Raw genomic sequence first — 18688 nt, 5'->3', positions numbered from 1 at the left:
GAGAGACTTCACGGACGTCGTGCTGCTTTCTTCTTTGATTCTATCTCTGTATCTAGGCCTCACATGTTTTCCGCACAGTCTGGAGCCCCTCCTGAAAGTGAAAGTGTGTCACCTAATGTACGCTGCCAGCAGCCACTGCTCCTGAGCCGTTCTGGGTATTGCGGATTACATAAACCAAACTGACATGCAGTGTGAAAAAGGCTTCCAATCAGTGTGTTTGAGAGTGTGTGTGTGTGTGTTCCTCCTCCTATAGTTTCTTTTGCATCCCTGACAACTGAAGCCTGAGCATCTCCAAAGACTTGCACCGCAGGGAGCCTTGTTTTGTGTTATCATTAAAGACACATATGGGGTGTGAGAGAGTGTAGTGCTGCATGTATGCCACACTGGATCAAAAATTAGCTCTACACTGAGTGAACAGACTGCGACAACATACAGCGCTACTGCGGGCGCATTTTAAATTTTTCAGAAATTCAACAAAAGGGCTATTTTGTACCACTTATTTCAAAGAAAGGTACGCAAAAAATTAGGACAAGACAACGCAAGAGATGGCAGCATCAAAGACTTCTGCAGCTCTTCCCAGGAAGCAGCTGATTGCTGGCATGCCAGCATTTTTCAGAATATGAAGTTTTGGCAAGTTTTCCATCAGAGCATGCGCGAGAGAAACAAGCTCGTCTCGTGCCATTTTTTCCCCTTTTGAGTTTTAACTTAAAAGAAACACTGGCATAGAACTACATTTTCTGTTTCAGTGAAAGAGCAACAAGTTGTGTATTGTTAGCACGTCTAATTGAATGTAAAAGGTTCCCAAAAAGGAAAAAAAAAAGTTTGCAAGTAGTGACACAAAGACACACCCTGTAATCCTAAAAAGCCGCGCACCATCAATGACTAATTGAGAGAGACTGCAGGGCAGAGTGTCAACATCGAAGGCAACAGCGACTTGGCACGGGTGCAACATTTTACCATCTCGCTCAGCAGCTGGTGATCATTCCAATCAGATATGGTTGGAAAAACTTACCCCCCCATATCTTCCCTTTTCTTCTCTCATTATCCTCTGAGCATCTTGATTTGCGTCTCCAGCAGTTTCGTGTGGATGATAGCCTGTTTTAATCATAGTGGATGTGGATGAGTCACAGCTTAATTGATAAGACAATGGGAGATGGTGAAAATATTTTTCGTATGTTTTGTTGAAGCGTTTCCAATGTTAATACACATTTCAAAGACAAAAAAGACATGTTAGGAAATGATAAATCACAACAATTAAAAAAAAAAAAAAAAAAAAAAGCCGGCACAATGACATCAAATGTAGTCCATTTATTAGATCTACTAATTATTAAAAGAAAAAAAACCAATGCATTCATTACATTCGTCAATTATTTAATTACAATATAAGGCCACTGGAGTTACTGACGGCATTATTACAGCAGACATGGTCTTTGAATTCTTGCATTATTATTAGTGCATATTTACCACATTAGTAAACGGAAGGCCAAAAGACAGTATTTTTTGCATGATATCGTACAATAGCGCTGCATGGTCACAATGCAATCATCCACTTTACAGGTTCAAGTGCTATAACAGATCCCCGGAAAATCTGTATTAATGACATGCATTTGGTTGATATAAAACTCTATATGACCTGCCGCAGAGATATAACCCTAAACTGGCAAAATATCAATTTTATTGCTGCAGCTTGCACCGTAACAAATTAGCATACAAAAATATAACATCACAGTAAAAATGTTTTACTACATAGGGCATGGTTGGAATAACAGATGGCTACAGGGGACAATAAATAACCCTTTTTAATACCGAGAGAATATTTACCCTCCACTCAGGCCAAAGATGTAAACTGATGGAAAATTGAAGAGCTGCCACTTCTTAAGTGTTTAACATATAAAGCATTAGCAATGCATCAAACGGGCAATTTCACCAATCATGCATGATCGACACTAAAGCCGTGGAAAGCTAGGCAAAGAGGAGCCGTGGACTATGAATTCCATGCAAGATGCTTCAAACTTACAAAGGCATAGAGTGCTCTTCTATGGAGAGCAGGTCAACCCACTATCACTGTTTTAGCCTTACAACATATACAGTCTTGAGTCAAATTTCCTCTTTTGTGAAATCAACCACAAGTTTCCTACTGATCATTTGGTACACTTCACGTATTACTTAGCACTGTCCACACAATAATGTACTATGTATACTCTTAAAAAAAAACCTTTATGGACTTCTGTAAACGTAAACCCATTATTTGTTTTAAATCTACTGTTTTTTTTTCTGACTTGATATGCAATAAATGTGCAATGGTACAAGTTAAAAGCTGCACAGTGCAATGAAACTGTTAATGCACGTTCAGAGCTGCAGACTCTTGAAGCATCTTATCATTTTAGGCCTGAGTCACACAGGCCTAAGGGGCTGGTCAGTGAACCACTGGCAACCTCTGGTTGCTAAGACAAAATGTGTACTCCCCAAACAGTTGGCAAAAGGTTTCTAGGAGTTGCTGACTGTTGCTAGGTCAGATTGTTTTCAAAAAGGGTGGTGCACCAAAAACATTCTTGCAATTGTTTTGGTCAGTTTTCATAAAATACACCGACTTGTCTGCGAACACACTGTGAAACTTGAAAGAATGTGATGCAAACCAGAGAAAAAGAACATTTGCCTTCAAAGAAAAAGTTGTGCCTTACCACTGCAACTAACATATTTTGAAAGGTGCTTTAAAGGTAAACGTTCTCCATGTCTTGTTTGCGTCACACTGGTCACAGTTTCACAACCACTTGACAAATAGTGTGTGAGTATTTCTAGCCAAGATTACATTTACCAACCAACTAGCAACAAACTGCCTGCAACTGAAGCAAACTCAAGGAGGTTTTCACTCACTGACCGGTCTCTTGGGCCTGTTTCCATGGAGTTTTAGCAATCAATTTCTGTCGAGGAATACACATTTTTCCCTTGTGACCGGTTGTTGCCAGATGGTCGCCAACAGGTCTTTATGCCTGTGCGACTGAGGCCTTACATTCATTCAATTTGGCAACAGAAGGGATCTTGACTGCTCAAGTCACAGCAATGACACTGTATAAAATGTCTTTTTCTTTTCCTACTCTTTCATTTTATGAGCATATATTCTCAATCAATAACAAAAATCCATTTCAGCACGAAAGTCCCCTAACATCAGTTTATAACAGAACTCCTTTCAGACTGATGGGCAAACAGCCTGGGAAGGTTAATGGTGAGAAAAAGGTCGCAAATTGCTTCATTCAATCTCCTCCATTATCTGCTTCTGCTGTCACAAACTCTGCTCTTTATGTCTTACATTCATAAAACAAACCCAAAGCACACAAGTATACAAGTATTCATCTGAGGAGGATTTGGCTGGCGCGAGTCCAAAAGATAAGCCCTCCACTGAACACCTTTGACACACATAGAAAGAAGAGGTGATAAAGAATTTGAAGAGGACCAGAGAATCAATCAGGAAACCATCTGGCATCCCAGCAGCGTGAAGACACCGACAACTGTCTGCTCCTCCACTGTGTTCCCCTTGGACTCCCTGCAGAGCCTTCAGGGCAGCCACACAAGTGACCACAGCGGCGCTTCAGAGGGATCTATAGTTTTCTGATCCTAACAGATGGACACAGAACGAGATCAGGGCAACCCCACAGAGTGATTCGTAAGGGAGAACGCTTCCACGTCTGTGCATACGAATTGCCTCAAAATTACACAATAATTAAACTCCTCTCTAAAATAAATCATTTAAAAACATACTTGACACCACATGAAGTGAATCCTTAAATTATGGCTATAATTTAGTCTTTTCAAGCTGCATTTCATTAAAGAGCACAAAACAGAATTATGCTGGGAAAAAAAAATTCTTTAAAAGCTAGCAAAACGGTCCAAGCCATTTTTACCTCTGATTCATATTCATACAAAGCACACAAGAACAGAATACATATGGAGTTTCTCCTGTTATCAGTAGTTGGTGATTACGTTGAAGAGGTACTAGGTACTTGCACAATGCCTTTTTTTTATTAAGTCCCTGGTACGTAGCAAGGAGTGACAAGCACTTTAAATGTCCTGAAAAGGCTCTCAACTAAATACCTGAAAAATTGTTCCACTTCCTACTCAGAAAGAGAGCCCAATACAAGAAGGGAATGTACAGAAAGGAGATTTAGCCCCCTCTAGAGGATAAGACAAGAATATAAAATAACGCCTCACGACATGCCTCTGAACATCACTGCAATTCCAGATGCTAGCTCGTAAGATGGTCAGAGTTTGCTGACAGATTTATGAAGCCGCTGTTTTCTTTCTATATGGATGCACAGCTTTCTTTGTGCCTTTCCCTCTTTCTGGGTAAAGCTTTGCATGCAAACTAAAAGACTGCAACAGGCGTGGAGTAGGTAAATGAAAAACAGCCCCCCAAAAATATTATAGTAATCCCATGTGCAAAGCAGCACTAGTTTCCAAACATCTCTTTAATGAGAAAAATAATGCATAGTCCTGTAGGCTTGGTTTTCCCAACAAGTGTATATGCAGTATCCAGTAAGTACTGTAGAAAGTAAATACAGATAGATTTCACCCAATGAGCAAGAATTAATAGGAGGTTTAAGTTTGAAAGGAAGCACAACCTCATTTGACGTCCGTTAAGGTTAAGAAAAACATATCCTAGGGTTGGAGTATTACATTTTCTCTTCAAAGAACCACTTCTGGTGGAGGCTATCAGAGCAGGGTTGGAGTGAAGGTGCTGGTGTCCCGTTGTCTGTATTGTCTATTGCCTCAACACACTTCTGGCTGTGGACATGGTACAAACTCCCATCCTGAAAAATTGGCAAAGTATTTTCAAAATGGCTATTAGCAATACATGTCTAAAGAACAAAGAGCAGATCTGCAATATTACTTTCATCATTCTTTCTACATCAGAGTTTTAGGAGCATCAGAGCGTACAGAACACAGAGGACCTGCCCAGATCGATCTGTACTTTTATTTTTTGCTTCACTTTTCATTTTCCCTCCTTCTACTGTCCAATTCCCCCCTCCTCAAACACATACCCCACATACCCCGTTTTACATTCATTCAATGTTTTTGGGATCCATTTACATTTAGATAGTGTGATTTGAATGTCGGGACATGACACTAACTTCCAGTACTGTGTTTTGAATCCTCAGCTTGCTACTAACACACTATATATATATATATATATATATATATATATATATATATATATATATATATATATATATATATATATATATATATATATATATATATATATATATATATATATATATATATATATATATATATATATATATATACACACACACACACACACACACACACACAGTTACCATCTGAAACAAACATAAACATAAATTTGAATTCAGTGTGTTTTAAAAACAAAAAAATGACATGTATTGTTAAAAGCCTAGGGGACTTTCAGAATTTGAGTTGTACACTGTGTACTACTTTCTCTCTGAAGGGATAATAGATATAGTTGATGGAACAAGAGAAACTAAGTGGCTGGTTAAAAGGTCACTGTAAGAGTGAGGAACTATAGAGTCAATTTAATTCAGTGTTGGGTGCTCATCTTTTAAAACATTAGTGGCAGTTCAAAAAGGAAAATAACTACAAATGTGAAATCAACAAGATGTAACAGAAAATTCAACAAAGAACTATATTTTAGACTTTGATTTTATATTCCACATCTTCTCTTCCAGACAGCAACTCAAAAATTAATAACATGCTGCAATTTCAGGGCCACCACATTAATTTCCGTTTTAACACTATTAGTTAAAATTTGGACTTAGATAGGGATAAACAGAGAAACTCACTAGACTAAAATACTTTACATCTTACCTTTTGGAAGATAAATTTCTGGTCTGAAGGTACAGGCTGCCCTCGTCTTCTGCACAGCTGGACAGTCAAGTAGGTACTGATGTTGTCACCCGCGATGCATCCAGCAGGTTCCCTTGTGTTGTAACAGATCTCACCATTCACAGAGTATTCAAAGAACTGTAGGATGAGACAAAACAACTGGGGTCACTGGGTCACTTTATTAGATACACCTGTTAAACTACTTGTTAATGCACATATCTAAACAGCCAATCGAGACACATAGATTAATCGAGGTCAATATGATCTGCTGAAGTTCAATCCGAGCATCCAAATTGGGAAAGAAATGCGATTTTAGCGAATTTGAACGGGGCATTGTTGTTGATGTCAGACAGGCTTGTCTGATTATTTCAGAAACTGCTGATCTACTGGGATTTTTCCACGCAGCTCTCTCTAGCGTTTATAGAGAATGATATAAAAAATAGAAATTATCCAGTGAGCACTAAATCTCTGGATGAAAATGCATTGTTGATGGCAGAGGCTGCTTGGAGCTGAAGGAAAGCAGCCGTAAGTCATTACAACAAAGGTATAATACAGAAGAGCGTCCCTGAATGCAGAACACTTCAAACCTACAAGCAGACGAGCTACAGCAGCAGAAAACCACACTGGGTGCAGCTCCTGTCAGCTATGAACAGGAGACCAAGGCTACAATTCGGAGAGGCTCACCAAAATAAGATAACGGAATGTCAGAAAAACAGAAATATAAAAGCATGGATCCACCCTGCCTTGAATAAACAATTTAGGCTGTTGTTGGTGGCATATTAATAGGAGGAAATACTTTTTTGGCACACTTTGGTACCATCACAGCCTACACGAGTATCGTTTCTGACCATCTTCCTGAAGCCTGCTTTCAACAGAATAATGTGACATGTTCAAATTCAAATCATTTCTAGCTGGCTCCTTGAACATGACAGTGAGTTCGCTGTACTCAAATGACCTCCACAGTCACCAGATCTCAATCTAATAGAGCACATTTTAGGATGTGCTGGAATGTGAGATTCACACCATGTGCAGTTGACAAATCTGCAGTAACTGTCTGATGCTGTCATGTCAACATGGAGCAAAATCTCCAAGGAATATTTCCAGCACCTTGTTGAATCTATGCCACGAAAGATTAAAGCAGCTCTGGGAGCAAAAGGCAAACCAACGAAGCATTAGCATGGTGTTCCTAATACAGCGAACACGAGTTTATACGTCTTAACATTCACCACTCATTTTTTTAGCTGACAAAAATGCAACTATTTCAGTTAGCCTAAATTCAGTTAAAACAGAAGAATGGCACTGTTAGGGATCTATATTTAGGACAGAGAGATGGCTTAAGCGTGTGTTTCGTCTCTGTAGCATGCCCAGTAGTCTCATAAGGCAGCTATCCCCACTTTCTACAATAATAACATCAGTTTGTGTCCACAGAGATGTTCTGGAATAACAATGCTAAATTTCACAGTGCTTCCTGGATTACTGAATATCACAAAGGAAAAGGCACTGGGAAATGTGAATTCCCTTTGTATCAACAAAGCCATCATATAATTTTGTAGCCTGGAATAACAGATGATATTCATTATTCCCAGGTCTGTAAGAGTACACAACACGATTCTTGTAGTCCGAGAGGAAACAGGATGACTATATGTTTAATCTGAAAGAAATTGTGATGCTATTTATATCCATGATTACCTTTGTCTACGATAAATGTAAAACAGGGAGTAGTGAAGAACAGAAGGAGAACACAGGGAAGGAGATAAAAAATAAATGGATCTGCAACGGATATCAAAAGCAGTTTCTAATTATTGCTATCAAATGTGCTGGTACACATTAATGGCACTGGATGCAAAAGTTGTAGATAATAGTCAGGAACCCAGAAGATTCGCTCTACAAGCAGACAAACCCATAAACTACAGTGGTCATGAAGCAATCTGATTAACTTTAACTAGTCAGTAATGCCTCCCAAAGGTGTGACAATGATCACTTAATGTTATAAAGTGCTTTACAAAACTAAATAAAACCAGACATGGGCCAATAAACTAAGAATATGGCCAAAGAACCTGAGCACAGTGGAGGCAATAAAATAAAACACTCTAAATCAAAAACATATCACACATTTCCAAAAGATTTTAAAAACAAAAATCTTTATACACAGATAGTACGAAGGCTCTTTTCACAAAAGTCTAATCAGCCTTTATTACAAGCCTTGACCTGAGAGAAATCAGCTGGGCTCCACACTCTGATCTAAAGGGTCCAGAAGGCATTTATTAGGTCAATAAATCAGAGATGTATAGCGAAGCTGTTAAAGGGCAAAAGACTGACAAACACAAATGTTAGGTCAGTTTTTAAAGCCATGAGTGTCCTCTCAATCATTATAATTGTGCCAACTGAAGATGATGGAGACAATATTTGTTTGTTTGGAATGTTTGGAGAAATAAATGTCCAAATTGTGTTTCTCCAAACATTATTTTTCTCTTTTCAAATAGCTCAGAGGACATTCATATTAGATTGATTAATGGCAGTCTTCAAGAGTGCCAGGATTAACTGAACAAGAGTAAACAAATGATTGCCGAAGCTCACATATAAAAGGGCAAACAGTGTGTTGTGTTCAAAAACCAACATTCAATTAAAATCTAACTGAAAGCTGCGTGTCACATGATTGAAAATGGGCTGTAACCAAGTAGCTAATCAGCAAGCTAGCTTGTAAACCTGTTTTAAGTTTAGTGAGCTGTTCAGCAAAGGAAGATGCAGGTGCTTTTTCTGTATCACTGGCATTACTTACTTGGTTCTGGCCCATTCCATGACACAGATAGAGGATGACCCTTTGGCCCACCACCGCATTCTCATCTGTAGGGTTGTAGTCAAAACAGTAGTTGGTCTTGCCCCGGTTCTTAAGCTAGCAAAAGGCAGCAACAAAATATAATTAGGTAGTGGTACAACCTGGCTTGCAGAACCTTATAAGGTCTTACTTTGTTCTCACCATTCCAAACATGCCTGGCCGATCATGTGGGACGTGAATATCGGGATAAATGTTATCCAAGTACCACTTGAAGCTCTTGCAGCCCAACTTCTCTCGGAGCATCCTCCGCTCCGTTACATCTCCAAAGGCCTCCTGGAGACAAACATGGCAAATGACAGTTCAACATGATTATTTTATTTTCACTTTTCTGCCTTGGCAAGCTAAAAAAAATTAAGAAGCACAGAATTGCTCTGCATTTATAAAAAAAATAAAAATGAATTACCAGTGATATGTCATATTCAAATGAAAATTTTAAGTGAGAGCGCTGTCGATGCAGCCACCATCAGACAGCTGCTGTGTCCGATGAAGTATTCATAATATACCAGTGGCCTGAAATGGAATACAATAGCACCATCTATGGTCCATTACTCTATACAAAATGCAATTCATTCCAAACAATATGCCTCAAACAAACAGAACTTCCAACAGTCAAACAGGATACATGTGTCAATTTTACAAGAGTCTCCGTGTGTGTGCGCAAACAGTTCGTGCCTGTGTAAACACTTTTATGCATACAAAGTTACACATGTACACATCACGCTGATAAAGATTAGTTAATTAGATTATGAGAAAGAACACCGTCTCCACTTTAATGTGCCAGTGAGCATATGCTCACCACACCTTCCCTGCTGGAAGAAAGATTCAGCAGCACTGCAGGATGATGGATGATGGTGGCCTGCCCAAACACCACTCTAATTGGCTATTCATCAGTCTATTTAGTGAGAAGAAAGATTCCCAAAGGACGCAGTGCTTTGTCAATGGCTAGGACCAGCATGGACTATCAGAACAATGAGGACTAGTCCAGGACACTTACCAGGCTAATAAGACTTAAATTAAGGATCAGTAAAGGTCCTGATGAAATGCAAAGGTAAGGGCAACCAGCCCAGTGACAGTCCAACCTATATGGATGAATAAACAGTCACAGGAAACGACCCAAGGGAGCAACTAGGAACCGAGAGCACAGAGGTGCCAATTAGTGAAACAGCGGTGGAAAACAAGAGCTAATGATTCCAGAGGGCTGTACTACAAAGCAAGTTAGCCGACTTTTACAGGCAACTCCTACAGCAACTTTGTAGCCTAAGGTATGACTTCCAGAGCTCACTGCCTAGTAACCAGAATACTCTCTTTAAAAAAATAGCATCAGCTTTCCTAGAAGATCCTGTGAAGCTTGGTGCATCTATAGGAAGATGGCTCTCTGGATTTCTCTGCAAACATCAATGAGAATTGCAAATGTTCAGTGTCGGGAACTTAATTCCTTGAGTCTTTTCTATCCTGTTAGGACGAAGCAATTTCAAAGACAATCCATTGTTTGCTAGGCCTCTATATAGCAAAATACAGTAAATCCTAAAACAGACAGTGTTAAATCCTGGTAGATTATTTGCTGACCTCATAGGAGAGTTGAAGCTGAAAGATTAAGGCTAAATTTGTTGTACATGTTATTAAAATACAGCTAAGCGACACATTTAGTTTGCAGAATACACAACTATAATTACAGTCAGCATATCCATGCCTTATTAATGAGGCAGTGATTAATAAGCCTATTAACTTTCAGTCTGCATTTTCCTTTTTTTTGCCAGCTGTCCTTTCTGGCTTTTGCTGCAACAATTCTTTTGCTGCTAGCCTAAATTATATTTCTACATTTCTCATATTTATATTTTTTTTAGTTATATTTAGGTTATATTTGCTCTTTTTTGTGAAAAATATGCATCTCTAGACCTGTCGTTGTTTGCAACTGATCTCTAGCAAGCTCATAACTTAAACCAAAATTTAACGACATTAATTCATATCTTAATTACGATTGCAGTACCCGGATTTTCCCCTCAATCATCCAGTGTTAATAAAGAGTGTCCCTTCAGTTGAGTACAGTTCTCAGTCATTCCTTTGCCTGATTCACCCTGCACCATTTCATATGTAGATTATTTAGGTTTTACGGTGCCTTGTTACTAATTAACAAGCTATAAAAATAGCTCACATGGACTGGCACGTAACCCATCTTGATAGCCACACGGACCTGCCCTTCTACAAATCCTAAAAGACTTCCAGATCTCACTGCCTACTGACTGTTTTTTCTTTTTTTTGGTTTGATTTCGGGATTTCTCGTTTTGTCTGGGAGTTTCGGAGTGAAAGTGTCACAGGCTGTCAGAATGTCAGGGGAAAGGCACGTTTAAAAAAAAAAAAAAAAAGCAACCATGAATTTGTTAGTCTAAGGTTATTTTGTTCAAATTCTACAAAGTAGGGCTGCAACGATTCGAGCAATTCGAGCTCATTTCTGTAATCACCAGAAAAACCTTTACTGGGAAAAAGATGCAGGAATTCCTTTAAACCACATTCAACAAGCTCCAGTGTGAGAAGAGAACTTTGTAGCTGCTCCTATACACTCCTGCTTGTTTTAGTCAGCAAAAATTTACAGTTAAGCTACAGAAGCTAAAATTAAATATGCAGATGAACTGTTAACTTCATCTGATATGATGTTACGCAGGTTGCTGAAGGCTTTTCAGATTTAAAAAGAATATAAAAATATCATATTAATATTTATATGTTAAATTATTGATTTATATATTGATATATTAATTAAATTGTATTAATATTTTAAAATCAAAGCAGTCATACACCCCCCCCAGTAAGCTATGACATTAATGGGCAAAGACAGACTACAGAATATAAACAGGCACAGTACATTCATCCAGGAGACTAGTATAACTTTGCGCCAAGCAAAATTGTAAAATTGTAACTTCCTTGTAAGATATGTTCATTTATAGATATAAACCTTATCTAGTATTGTTATTGTGTATAAACACATGTTCAGCTGTAAATCAAATGGAATGAGCAAAAACAGTGCTTGTTTGGAAGGTATGATGCATTTTTTTTTTTTTTTGGCAAGGCTACCTTATCTCATGGAGATAAGTGCTACCTGATCTGTGCTTAGAGAGCTTTTCCTGTTAACTACACTATCACTCACGCACACACACACAAAATCAGGGCACCCCCATGGGTCGGCACTGCTCTCACCGTGTCAAGGACAGGTGGGTGACACCCGCTGGCACCAAGTAGCACAGAAAGGTGGTAATCCCACACCGGAATGCCCTGATCCCCGTCACCTTGGGTGTCTGCTGCTCATATATCCCCCGTGTCACTTAATCAGGTGAGCTTTTACAGTGTGCTTGTGTGCGAGAGTGTGCGCGTTTTGGGAGAAGGCAGAGTATTTTTGATATTGTTTCGCATGCTGAGAGTGAGTTCACTGGTGAAATTAAGGGGTTAATGAGACAGTGCTGTGGTGAATGCAGCTATTTAAAAATGCCTGCCTTCACATTCACATCATCTGCACACACTCACCAGGCGTGCGTGGGGATTACGATGATAGTAGATCTCCTTGTATTCATCCAGCCAGACCTCAGCTGCTCTCACGCTGTTTGCCAACGCTTTGCTCCGTGAGTAAGGTGCCTTTTTAGGGAAGACGTGACCCACGTGGGAGCACGGGTGGACCTCCAGGCTGCCCCCACACTGCCAAATCTAAGACACATCAATAACACCACCACGAGGATTTGGTTAGCCTCTCAGCCATGATTCAATCAGGAAACAAAGCACAGTCTTGTTGCGGAGGAGCTTGGGAACAGAAAAGCTAGCCTGTTGTTGGAAAATATTTTTGGTTTCTTCCCTTTGGGAAATTACAGTTATTGTAGGGAAGGGATGTTTAAATTCTTTGCTGTAATTAAAGTATTAAGCTCTTTGGCCTGCTTTCACTACATGTTTAGTTTTATTTTCATTGCAGATTCCACATAAATTGAGCAGCTGTCATATGGTTCAACAAATCTAAAGCAGACACTCCTGCCTTTTTAGTGGCTTGCACTGTGAATTGGACCGTAATCCCAAAAGAAGTGCAAGCTTAATGTCAATTTGGACATAACATGTGCTTTACCTATGTTATCATTACATAAATAATACTGTATATGTCCATGAAAACACACAGTTCTTACCCTGAAAGAGAATTCCAGGTTCTCTCCTCCCCACACCTCCATTCCTGTGTCATATGTTCCCAAATAATGGAAGAAGTCCTTCCTCACAGCAAACAGACCACCTGCCATAGTAGGAGACCTCAAGACACCAAAAAATAAAAATTATATTACAGGATAACGAGTTCCATCTTATATGAGACAGATGTTATTATCTCAGTATGAAGAAAAAAGTATGATATGTCAGCAGTGTAGTTTCTGTAATAATGTAGCTGCCACACTCAAAGTTACGTTTCCAAATATTCATATGGGATTTTTTTCTATTCTTGGGTAATAAAGAGTCCTTAAAACACACCTGATCACATCTACGGGTGAACGTCGGCGTTTCTGTTCGTAGTCGGGGATGGCGTGCCAGGTAAAGACCAACCGCCAATCAAACCCTCCGATTTGAGGTTCCCCAGCATGGCCTAAATACTGGAAGGTGTTCCAGTCTATCACGTCAATGACGGGGCACACCACGGCCTTCGGCTCCTCTTTGATCCTTGTGGAGAAAAAAGGAAAGGAGAAAAAGGCGAATGTTAGGAGGGAGCAGTGTTACAAAGCAAGCAATTTGTTTATCTATAAAAGTCTCCATACAAATGTTGGTGCTGCCCTTGTTTGAAAGGCTGGAGCACCGAGACAGTGAGCCAGACACGGCTACATAACAGTGCTCCTGCAGCTGGCTGATAAAGATTCAGAGCTTCCCACTCTGTGACAGCTGGACTAAAAGACAGCCTTTCTAAAGGCCGCACTTTGACAAAATAATCAAGGAAAGAAGGCATTTCTTTTTTTCTCTGGCGGGCGCTCTCTCACCTGTGGAGCACGGGCTCTAACCAGCCGTCGTGACACTCGCAATGACAATCCAGGAAGGTCAGAACCTCGCCTGTGGTGATGGATGCCCCGAGCAACCGGGCCCGCACCAGACCCTCCCTCTTTGTGGCCCGGATCAGACGAACCTTATTCAAACCTGAGACATACTTGTCCAGTGGCTCCTTGAGATGAGCTTTTAGAAATTAAACAGATGAGCAGATAAACCAAAATAAACAATCAGATTTTTTTTTAATGTGTTTGTATCAAGAGTTGTTTCACAAAATCACAACAAATACAAAACTAGAGAAAAATCTATCAGCTACAGCTGGAAGTTTCTTCCTATAGGTCAGATTTTTTAGCGTTTCTTGATCAGTATTCCATGTGAGGGGATAAAAAGCAAGCACAGACAGACAGTCATTTTGTTATCTCTGAGTCCAATCACATTGTAAAATCTGAGAGGGGACAATGCTGGCATGTGGCTCAGGTGTCAGAAGCGTCACAGCGCAACGTGAGACTGTTAGAAAAACAAGTCAGCTTATCACCTTCTTTTATCAATGCTATCTGGCACACATTTCCAATGCATTTAGAAAAGGCTCCGAATTCCCACCTCTAGAGGAAAGAGTGTTAAACTGTTTGTTACACATTTGCCATATTCACTGGAAAATGGTGAGCTTTCTTTGAAGCAGGTAAACAAGACACACCCACCAGTCTTTTTTTGGATAGAATTACTTCCTTTTATGCTCTCAGCCAAATACGCATTAATCCAAAAGGCGAAGGTTACACCATTCTTTGATTTACTCAAGCTCAACACTTAGTAAATAAATATAACCACGAGCAGATGTTAGTTTTGAGGGAGAGGTAGGCATTGCTTCATTTATACATTCATGAACGAAAACACTTTAGAAGCATTAAAAGTTTCTCAACTCTTACAAAACAAAAACAAAAACCCCAACAATATAAACATATTCTGCGTATATTATATTACTTACTGTTATTATAGGTTTATTTGAATATACTTATAGAAGATATAAAAAATATAACACTGATGCAAGAGATTTCACTTTATCTATATCTTAGTTTATGGCTGCATCTAATGATTTTTTTAGTATTCAGCTGATTTAACCACTGACTGATAAGAAACACTGGTCTTACTAATGAACAATAACAATTTACATGTCACCTGAACTAAACTAACCCAAAATCAGTCTTTACTCTGTCTTCTTGTAAAGCTTTCTTATATTAATAAGTTGCAAAAAAAAGAGTTTGAACAGTATTGTACTGTACTGGATTTGAAGTGTGTTTCTGTGTATGTGCATTTTGTTCATGTGCATGAGTGTTTGTATGTGTATGTAAACCTGTGTTGGCTGCAATCAAGAAAAAACGAGTATATCAAGAATCGTAGAACTGCTTTGACAATGAACTACTATTAACTATTTCTTAAAATGTTAATATATTTTCTTACACACACACACACACACACACACACACACACACACACTATTTACTAGCACACTTTAAAAAACAGGCACACACCTGCCTGCACAAAAAAAGAGAACATGAGCACACACCAATCATCCAGGAGATACAATACTACTTTTCTGCCACAAATTAGTGTAAGAAAGCTTTCCAACACAGATTGAAGGCTGTTGCAAGTATACCTTCTTTTCATTTATTTTTGCATTAGACAAAATGTTTTCTTCAAAAGCAATGTGAATTTAATACGGCACATAAACACAATGAAAGGGTTAAGTTTGTTTTTGTTTCCTTTGTTTTACAGACATATGTATTTTCTTTAAGATGAAGCCTGTTGAACAGGTTTGATTAAGGACTTCCACTAGCATTTTTCCAACGAAGGTTTTATTGGTGGTTAGAGCAACACTTTGTGTGTAGACAGACTCCGCCTCCAAGTTGAACTACTTACAGTATGATAACTGAGACTATAGAGTTGTGGATTAAACTAAAAATCAAAGCACAAACATTTGCATCCAGTATTTTATTATAATTCGATGAGCATATTTTCCAGTATCTCTGTTTGACTTGCCTAACTGATAACATGTCAGTATATCCTCCTCCACCCATCTAACTGCTACCTGTCTGTGTGCACCTGTAACAGCTCCTGACTGTCAGCCTGCCACCATTCTTGCCCACTGCCTGTCCATCAGTCTGTCTGTGCCTCTACCTTTGTCACTGTAGTCATCCACCAGCACCACCTCTTTCAGCAGGATGTCAGGAGACGTCTCCAGCACACTGTGGACAGTCCTCAGCAGGGTGGACCAGGCCTCGTTGTAGAAAGCAATCACCACAGAGGTCGTGGGCAAGGACCTGTAGTCATACTTCAGCTCTTTGCAGCTGGAGAGAGAGGAGACTTGGTTGTTAGAATGCAGACTAAAAAATTGGAGGTGAGGCTGGGTGGCTGGAATGACACTGCACAATGAGAGCTGGCTGTGTAAATTTGCATGTAAAGCTGGATCGTGGTTAACCTTCATACTTTTAAGATTTGATGACCAATAGAAGTAAACACAGAACATTTATTATTCCATCTTAACAGCAGATGACTCATTTTACGAGTTACATGTCCTCTGAGGTATTTACTGAGCCGTGTAATAGTGTTGCTGGGACATCCAAACTGCAAAGGCTTCTCTTAAACTTTAGATATGGGCTTTAAAATTGCTAACAATAGACAACAGGTTACTTACAGTAGGTTCCATCTCTCTGGCAGCCTGCGGTGCAGTGATATTTTATCACTGACATAAGTGTTAATCTGGTGCGCTTTGATACTTTCCTCTTCTTTTCTTTTCTCCTCTTCGTTCAGATTCAGTTTCACGGCTCTGCCCAGTTCTCCCAGGGCGTTTAAATCCAAGGGGGGCTTCTCGTAGACTGGCTTCTTAAGGAGCTCATACTCTTCCTCTCCTGTGACTTCCCGTCGGTTCGTCAAGCTCACTTCCCCCGACTTGCGTTTGAAAAATATAACATATCCCAGCAAAATGGTACCAACTATTAAAATAAGTAACTTGGGCCGTTTCCTCCTTCCGTATGCAGCCATCGTTTCCTTTCTTTGCAAGGGGCAAAGTTGGAGGCTCTCATGCCCCGAGGAGCTGCACTGTGCTCAACCTTTGCTGTCCAAGTTGGTTTTGCTAGACTCCACAGCCGCGTCACCTTTCCGTTTGACTACTTCCAAGTTTCTCCTCCATAGCTCAGGCAAAGTGTAACTCTATCTACGTATAGAGTCCACAAACTGGGTGAGTCTTCTCAGTCAAACGGAGAACGGTGGTCACTCCTCCTCAACTCCGTTACCCTGCGTGCTGCTGGACTGAAGAGGGAAAGGATTAACTAACTCGGATTAGATTAGCTAACAAGTATCTCTTCGGATTAGTGAGCTACCTAACTGCTGGAGGAAAGGAAAACTAGGTCAAATCAAAAGCCTCGTGTGCCGTTTCTTTCAGTTCACTCACTGAGAAAATCAAATATTATAATTAAAAAGTTTTTTTTTTCGTTCTCAGTCAAGTCTTTATGAATATAGTTTGTGTCCAACCGGTTCACCAAATTCCATCGAGGAACCGGGATTAACGACATTTACGTGAACAGCAGTAGAAGTTCAAGTCAACTTTTAGTAGCAGAATTAGCAGCTATGTTTCCGGTTATCAAATTAAAACTCCGTTCCCTGGCTTTCAAACTACCCCGGCGCCACGTAAAATACTGCACAGTTATTATTATTATTATTATTATTATTATTATTATTATTATTATATTTATTTTATTTTTTGTTCGAAGACTTCAAAAATGCGTAAAATGACTGCCAGGGGTACACTGGCGTGTATAAGTAAAATAAGTCACTTCCGCTTTCAATTTTTTTAATCATCAAAGATTGGTTCTGCTAATTTCTCAGTTTTCGAGTTTGTTGGGCACCACTGCTTCATATTATGCCACAAAGCGTTGCAATAGTTTGTAGGCTTTTAATTTGAAAGCCTGAAAAAATGAAGTTTATGATAAGCAGTCATTTTATTTCTATATCCGAGTGATCTTTTTAAATAGATACTCCCCCCCCCCCCCCCCCCCAAAAAAAAAAACGTCTGCCAGATCCAAGTAGTTAACTTACATATATAGTCATCACAGGGGAGTGACATCACACAGGTTAGTTATTTATGTTATTTGTTATGAAACATTTTAAGCCCAATATCTTCTGCAGGCCATTGTTTAAAATAAAATACAATTTAAAAAAATTGTATTTTATTGTATTTTCCTTCAGCTGTGGTGACATTTTTTCAGCACTACGGTGACCCTGGCAAACCCAGACTCAGCTTCAAAATCGTTTATCTCTGCGTTCTCATTCATACGAGGCCCCTTGTCACTCATATGAAACCGATATGAAAACTCTTGACACGAAAGATGAAATCTGACACAAAATGTATGTTTAAGCAAATTAAAATGCTAAATAATTAAGGCGATCTTTCGAGGCGAGAAGGTAATTTGAGTGGCGCACTGTTTGATCGAGTACCCATATTGTGAAAATCACAAAGAGACACGGGAAGGTAACAAGTCAGCCGGAGTGTTGTAATATACCACGGTAGACTGCCCTTGTCGTGTCTGTCAGAGACTCAACATTCATGTGAGTGCATGAATGAGGGCGTTCTCATTTAGGACGAGATGATGGATAACATTTTCCATGCAATAGATAGCCTACAGGTGCAAATATTAAAAAGTAAATTAAAACACTTATTAGTTGCACCTTTGGGCTGACTTGAACAGAGGTTCCTGTAATGTGACTGGGATTAGCTCTGACCTCACCATAACTGGTCCAACTTGACTGTATTGTTGATCACCCAGTAAGGCTAGGCTATTTAATCATATGCATAGTATATTTGTGTTTTTCTAGGGAGGGGCAGGAGAGAAATTGGGGAAACTTGGGCCTTCACTATGTGCAGCATTATATACATTTCTACTTTTTAAATTTTGCAGTGATGGTAAATGGCATCATTCTTAGATAGCACTTTCCTACTCTCCTTGAGCACTC

General features: G+C 39.4%; 1 protein-coding gene across 1 annotated transcript; it reads right to left on the bottom strand.

The window, feature by feature from the left end:
- Window positions 1-1293: 1293 nt before the first annotated feature.
- galnt12 (UDP-N-acetyl-alpha-D-galactosamine:polypeptide N-acetylgalactosaminyltransferase 12) lies at window positions 1294-17280 on the bottom strand. The gene is made up of 10 exons (XM_065470983.1): window positions 16374-17280; window positions 15857-16026; window positions 13681-13870; window positions 13184-13369; window positions 12853-12970; window positions 12212-12388; window positions 8840-8971; window positions 8642-8755; window positions 5845-6000; window positions 1294-4805 (listed from the first exon to the last, which is right to left on the bottom strand). Exons 1-10 carry the CDS (start codon window positions 16718-16720, stop codon window positions 4668-4670), a joined length of 1728 nt encoding a protein of 575 aa, XP_065327055.1. The 5' UTR covers window positions 16721-17280; the 3' UTR covers window positions 1294-4667.
- Window positions 17281-18688: the final 1408 nt, after the last annotated feature.

This window comes from Pelmatolapia mariae, linkage group LG22 (assembly GCF_036321145.2).
Source record: "Pelmatolapia mariae isolate MD_Pm_ZW linkage group LG22, Pm_UMD_F_2, whole genome shotgun sequence".
NCBI lineage: Eukaryota > Metazoa > Chordata > Actinopteri > Cichliformes > Cichlidae > Pelmatolapia > Pelmatolapia mariae.
The sequence above is the reverse complement of the archived record's forward strand: the minus strand, read 5'-3'. Positions and strand labels throughout refer to the sequence as shown.